At 42.6% G+C, this 7,319-nt stretch overlaps 1 protein-coding gene across 1 annotated transcript in view; it reads left to right on the top strand.

The window, feature by feature from the left end:
* Nucleotides 1-917: 917 nt before the first annotated feature.
* The window catches only part of LOC135518474 (procollagen-lysine,2-oxoglutarate 5-dioxygenase 2-like), an 88,026-nt gene continuing 81,624 nt past the window's right edge, over nt 918-7,319 (top strand). The window contains exon 1 of the mRNA XM_064943647.1: nt 918-957. Within this exon, the coding sequence (XP_064799719.1) occupies nt 918-957 (40 nt within the window). The remainder of the gene's footprint in view (nt 958-7,319) is intronic.

Raw genomic sequence — 7,319 nt, 5'->3', positions numbered from 1 at the left:
TAAATACGCTAGAGGAAGAGACAAAATGACCAGAGGTCATCATGGCCAGGGTTGGGGAGGTTACTTTACAGCTGTGGTAAATAAGCTAGAGGAAGAGACAAAAGGACCAGAGGTCATCATGGCCAGGGTTGGGGAGGTTACTTTACAGCTGTGGTAAATACGCTAGAGGAAGATACAAAAGGACCAGAGGTCATCATGGCCAGGGTTGGCGAGGTTACTCTCTAAATGTAATCCCTTACTTCCCATCCCTGGTCTTGACTATTTGAATAGCTATGTTATACTGTATAGCTCAAGGCCTGTTAGTACAGTAGCAGTGCAGTGTCCAGAACACGCTGATCACTGTAAGAGGTCGTTGTCTATAACCACATTCTCTATTGGGGGGAATTCCAACCCCAGTCAAGCTTGTATAAATGGAACGGAAATTCCCTTTTTGATGCACATTTTTCTCAATGTATATTTTGACCTTGAATTGAATCATAGGAATATCACGCCCTTCACCCTCGATTGATTTGAGGTGGAGATCAAAGAGATGGCGGCGGAGGTGTGTCTACTTACACGGTGTGACGTATATTCGGATTTAATTCCCTCGTAATTCCACCTTCTTTACGCGCGACGAAACAACAAATTCAAATCGAGCAACCTGTCGGGTTCCAAGTGGAACATCCCCCTACCTTCTCCTGATAGGAATAACGCCATTCTCCGTGCTTTGTTATTTACAACTTAATAAAAACAACTATTGATAAGAGCTTGGTGAAATGAGTAAGCCGTTTGGAGAAAGGGATTGTCAATATAAATACAAATTGTTTGAAATGTTTTGTACCTTATAATCACCGGAGTAGGGCTGTTGCGGTGACCGTATTACCGCCACCGGCGGTCACGAGTCAGGAAGGCAGTCACGTGACCGTTTAGTCACGGTAATGAGGCGTCTCCGAGCTCTGATGCTGCTGATGGTCATAAGTATCCTACCAAACTTGCTAACTGCCTGGTACTCAGCACTCTATTGTCCCTCAGATCACTCTGACATCAATGTAAATGTGATGTAAAAATCTAATCAAACACTTCATAAGCGCCCATGAGAGCTCATGTTGTGCAACATTTCTAAGGCTATGCAATTGCGAGGGAAAACAGAGTGATGTTCTCTGTCCATTTAACATTTTCTATTTAACCTCTTTCTCAACTTTCCTAGTAGAAACACATTGCTTATCTTTACATCCAGTATAGCTACCTGGCTGGCATGGTAATGAACCATAGGACAAAAGTCCTCCATTCGCTACCAAAGTGCATAGATGACATGTATTTTTTCCCCTGCATGATATTGGTCCATTCGAAATCAAAACAAATTTCACACCAATATTACTAAGTGTTTGTAAAGACAAGATTACATCAAGAATAGTCTGGTGGGTGAATTATACCTAGTGATCATCACTTTTTTTTGTTTTTACGACTTTTTCAAATCCTAGTTGCACACATCACGTAACCGAGGCCTATGTGTTTTCATAAAGTTTGTTTCACGACTAAAGTGGCCAAATAACTTCGTAAAATTAAGTTTAAATTAAGCACATTAATCTGCTTTAATAGGGGTGTCGAGCCTAACTGGAAAACATAAGCAGAGCGTGAGGTTCAAGTTTTGAGGAAGATTCATTTTCACCATAAAAATGCACCTTTATAATAAAAGCATTAAATGCATAATTGCATTTGAGGTCACTTTACACTACACCTTATACTACACCTGTACTGCACCCCCTACACTACACCTTATACTACGCCCCTACACTACACCCTACACTACACCCTTCACTACACCCTACACTACACTACACTACACCCTTCACTACACATTATACTACACCCTACACTACACCTTATACTACACCCTACACTACACCCTATACTACACCCCCTACACTACTCTACCCTACACTACACCTTATACTACACCCTACACTACACCCTACACTACACCCTATACTACACCCTACACTACACCCTACACCCTACACTACACCCTACACTACACCTTATAATACACCATATACTACACCCTACACTACACATTATACTACACCATTTCAAATGAAGTGAGGTTCACTTTCACCATAAAAATGCACCTTTATAATAAAAGCATTACATGCATAATTACATTTGAGGTCACTTTTACACTACACCTTATACTACACCCTGTACTGCACCCTACACTACACCTTATACTACGCCCTACACTACACCCCCTACACTACACCTGATACTACACCCTACATATGGCACCCTACACTACACCCTATACTACATTATACTACACCCTACACTACACCCGGTACCTACACTACCCATATACTACACCCTACACTACACCCTATACTACACCCTATAACCCTAACTACACCCTACACTACACCATTTCCTACCACCTACACCCCTACCCTACACTACACCTTATACCCTACTGCACCCTATAAAATACCCCACTACACCCTACACTACACCCTATAATACACCCTACACTACACCTTATACTACACTCTACACTACACCCTACACTACACCATATACTACACCCTATAAAATACACCTTTACAACACCATATACTACACCCTACACTACACCCTATAAAATACCCTACACTACACCATTTACTACACCCTACACTACACCCTATAAAATACCCTACACTACACCATTTCACTACACCCTACACTGCACCCTATAAAATACCCTACACTACACCCTATACCACAATACACCCTATAATACACCCTACACTACACCCTAGTACTACACTCTACACTACACCCTACACTACACCATATACTACACCCTATAAAATACCCTTTACAACACCATATGCTACACTCTACATTACACCCTATAAAATACCCTACACTACACCATGTGCTACACCCTGTGCTACACCCCACACCATACTACACTCTAAACTACACTACACACCCTGTACTACACCCTATACTACACAATCACCACCCTATATTTAGTTTTATAGGACCACTACACCCTTTACTCAATCTGCTTTTAACTCCATCTGCTTTTAACTCCCTGGTTTTAACTCCATTTGGTTTTAACTCCATTTAATTTTAACTCCATCTGGTTTTAACTACATCTGGTTTTAACCCCATCTGGTTTTAACACCCTAGGCATACACCCCCGTATGTGAACAAGATTGTCGAGCTGGAACCTTCACGACACGATGACGATCAGCTATTCTACACCAAAATATACCTGGACTCTTTTCAGAGGGTGACTATAGGTCCTGTGTATAACCCTGTTGGTTACAGTGTGGGGCTAACTAACACTCATGGTACTGTAAATCATCTGCTAAATTAAACCACCCTTTACAGTGACTATCACCCATTACAGTGATATACCTGGACACTACAGTGATATCACTACACCCTTTACAGTTATATACCACCCTTTACACTATACCTGGACCCTTTACAGTGATATACCTACACCTTTACAGTGATATACCTGCACCCTTTACAGTGATATGCACCCGACCTTTACAGTGATATACTGGACCCTTTACAGTGATATATCCCTACACTACAGTTATATACTGGACCCTTTACAGTGATACCCTGGACCCTACAGTTATATACCCCTACACTACCCTTTACTATACCTGGACACTTTACCCAGTTATATACCTGCACCCTTTACAGTTATATACCTACACCCTTTACAGTTATATACCACTACCCTTTACAGTTATATACCTGTACCCTATACAGTGATATACCTACACCATTTACAGTTATATACCTGGACCCTTTACAGTGATATACCTGGACACTTTACACCTATACCCTACCTGCACCCTTTACAGTGATATACTACACCCTTTACAGTATACCCTGGACCTTTACAGTGATATACTACACCCTTTACAGTTATATACCTGGACCCTTTACCATACACCTGCACCCTTTACAGTTATATACCCTACCCTTTACAGTGCATATACTTTACAGGATATATCCACCCATTTACAGTTATATATCCTACCCTTTACAGTGATATACCTGGACCCTACAGTTATATACCTGGACCTTTTACAGTTATATACCTGGACCCTTTACAGAGGTTATATACACCCTTTACACTACACCTTAACCTTTACAGTGATGTACCTGACCCTTCTCTGTACACCCTGGACAATTTACAGTGATATACCTGGACCATACATTACAGTTATATACCAGATTTTACAGAATTGATATACCTGGACCCTTTACAGTGAAATACACCCTTTACAGTTATACCCTACACTTTACAGTTATATACTGGACCCTTTACAGTGATCCATCCAGTACACTACACCTTATTACACCCTTTACACTATACCTGGACCATTTACAGTGATACTACACCCTTTACACCTATACTGGACCCTACACAGTGATTACCTGGAACTTTACAGTGAATGCCTTATACTGGAACCCTATACAAATACCCTGGACCTTTTTACAGTGATATACGCCTGGACCCTATTACAATTATACACTACACCCTATACACATTATACCTGGACCCTTTACAGTGATACACCTGGACCCTTTACAGTTATATACCTGGACCCTTTAGTTATATACCTGGACCCTTTACAGTTATCCACCTGGACCCTTTACAGTTATATACTGTAACCCTATAAAATACCTGGACCATTTACAGGATATACCACACCTACTTTACAGTGATATACCTGTTCCATTACAGAGGAACCCTTTACAGTTATACACCACTACACCCTTTACAGTTATATACCTGGACCCTTTACGGTTATATACCTGGACCCTTTACAGTGATATACCCACCCTTTACAGTGAATACCTGGACCCTTTACAGTTATATACTGGACCCTTTAGTATATACCGGACCCTTTACAGTTATATACCTGGACCCTTTACACTATACGGACCCTTTACAGTTATATACCTGGACCCTTTATATATACCTGGACCCTTTACAGTTACCATACTTGGACCCTTTAGAGGATATACACCCTATTACTGTATATACCTGGACCCTGTTTACAGTGATACACCTGGACCCTTTACAGTTAAATACCTGGACCCTTTACAGTTAAACCTGGACCCTTTACAGTTATATACCTGGACCCTTTACAGATTTTAGGTTATACAATTACTCTTGTACCTCCATTTTGTGTTCTGTCTAAATCTGTGTTTTCCACAGAGAACTCCATTGGTTTGGACCACAAGTCTCAGATTTTCCAGAATTTAAATGGAGCAATTTGATTACCATCAGTTTAACGCCATTACTGTAAACTATATGGTTTCCATTCACAGAGGAATGCCTTTTACTGTAAACTATATGGTTTCCATTCCACAGAGGAACTCCTTATTACTGTAAACTATATGGTTTCCATTCACAGAGGAACTCCTTATTACTGTAAACTATATGGTTTCCATTCCACAGAGGAATGCCTTATTACTGTAAACTATATGGTTTCCATTCCACAGAGGAACGCCTTATTACTGTAAACTATATGGTTTCCATTCCACAGAGGAACGTTATTACTGTAAACTATATGGTTTCCATTCAACAGTGGAACGCCTTATTACTGTAAACTATACGGTTTCCATTCCACAGAGGAACACCTTTTACTGTAAACTATATGGTTTCCATTCCCCAGTGGAACCCTTATTACTGTAAACTATATGGTTTCCATTCCACAGAGGAATGCCTTATTACTGTAAACTATATGGTTTCCATTCAACAGAGGAAGTGACTATTACTGTAAACTATATGGTTTCCATGATTAATGGAAACAGGGTGCACCTGAGCTCAATATCGAATCTCATAGAAAGGGTCAGAATACTTATGTAAATAAGGTATTTCTGTTTTTTACCCTTTACAGTGATATATATATACCCTTTACAGTTATATATTTGCAACCCTTTAAAAAATACAATAAATAATCTGTTATTGCGTTGTCATAATGGGGTATTGTGTGTAGATTGATGAGGAAAACATTTAATTGAACCCTTTCAGAATAAGGCTGAACATATTAATTTATGGGAAAACCAGAACCCAGGCAGAGCCCAGACAGACCTGACAGAGCCCAGACAGAGCCCTGTGAAATACCAGGCAGAGCCCAGACAGAGCCCAGACAGAGCCCAGACAGAGCCCTGTGAAATAGCCCAGGCAGAGCCCAGACAGAGCCCAGACAGAGCCCAGACAGAGCCCTGTGAAATAGCCCTGCAGAGCCCAGACAGAGCCCAGACAGAGCCCAGACAGAGCCCAGACAGAGCCCTGACAGAGCCCAGGCAGAGCCCAGACAGAGCCCAGACAGAACCCAGACAGAGCCCTGACAGAGCCCAGACAGAGCCCAGACAGAGCCATTTACAGGCAAAGCCCTGGAGCCCAGACAGAGCCCAGACAGAACCCAGACAGAGCCCAGACAGACCCAGACAGAGCCATGTGATATAGCCCAGGCAGAGCCCAGACAGAGGCAGAGTTCAGACAGAGCCCTGACAGAACCCAGACAGAGCCCTGACAGAACCCAGACAGAGCCCAGACAGAGCCCAGACAGAGCCATGTGAAATTGCCCAGGCAAAGCTCAGACAGAGCCCAGACAGAGCCCAGACAGAACCCAGACAGACCCCAGACAGAGCCCTGTGATATAGCCCAGGCAGAGCCCAGACAGAGCCCAGACAGAGACCAGACAGAGCCCAGACAGAACCCAGACAGAACCCAGACAGAACCCAGACAGAACCTTACAGACTGTAGAACCCAGACAGAGCCCTGACAGAGGAGATAGCCTTAGACAGAACCCAGACAGAACCCAGACAGACAGCCCTGACAGACCCCTGACAGAACCCAGACAGAGCCATTGACAGAGCCCAGACAGAACCCAGACAGAACCCAGACAGAACCCAGACAGAGCCCTGACAGAGCTATGACAGAGCCCTGACAGAACCCAGACAGAACCCAGACAGAGCCCTGACAGAGCCTGACAGAACCCATTCCACAGACAGAGCCTTGTTACAGCCAGAAAGATCCTGGTAACTTTTTCTAAATTCTCAGGTTTTCCAGAAATCCTGGTTGGCAGATTCCCATAAACAGAAGGAATATGCAGGAAATCAAGTCTTCCAACCAAGATGTCTGGAAAACCTGTCAATTTTGGGAAAGTTATGTCATTTTGCAAACCCTTGTTGGTTTTAGATAAGAGAGGCCCTGGCCCAGGACTGTTCTGAACCCTGTTGTTCTCCTCTCTCCCTACAGTAGCCAGCATGTTGAACCCTGTTGTTCTCCTCTCTCCTACAGTAGCCAGCTTTTC

This window comes from Oncorhynchus masou, chromosome 28 (assembly GCF_036934945.1).
Source record: "Oncorhynchus masou masou isolate Uvic2021 chromosome 28, UVic_Omas_1.1, whole genome shotgun sequence".
Classification (NCBI taxonomy): Eukaryota; Metazoa; Chordata; class Actinopteri; order Salmoniformes; family Salmonidae; genus Oncorhynchus; species Oncorhynchus masou.
This window is presented reverse-complemented; position numbering and strand designations above follow the sequence as displayed.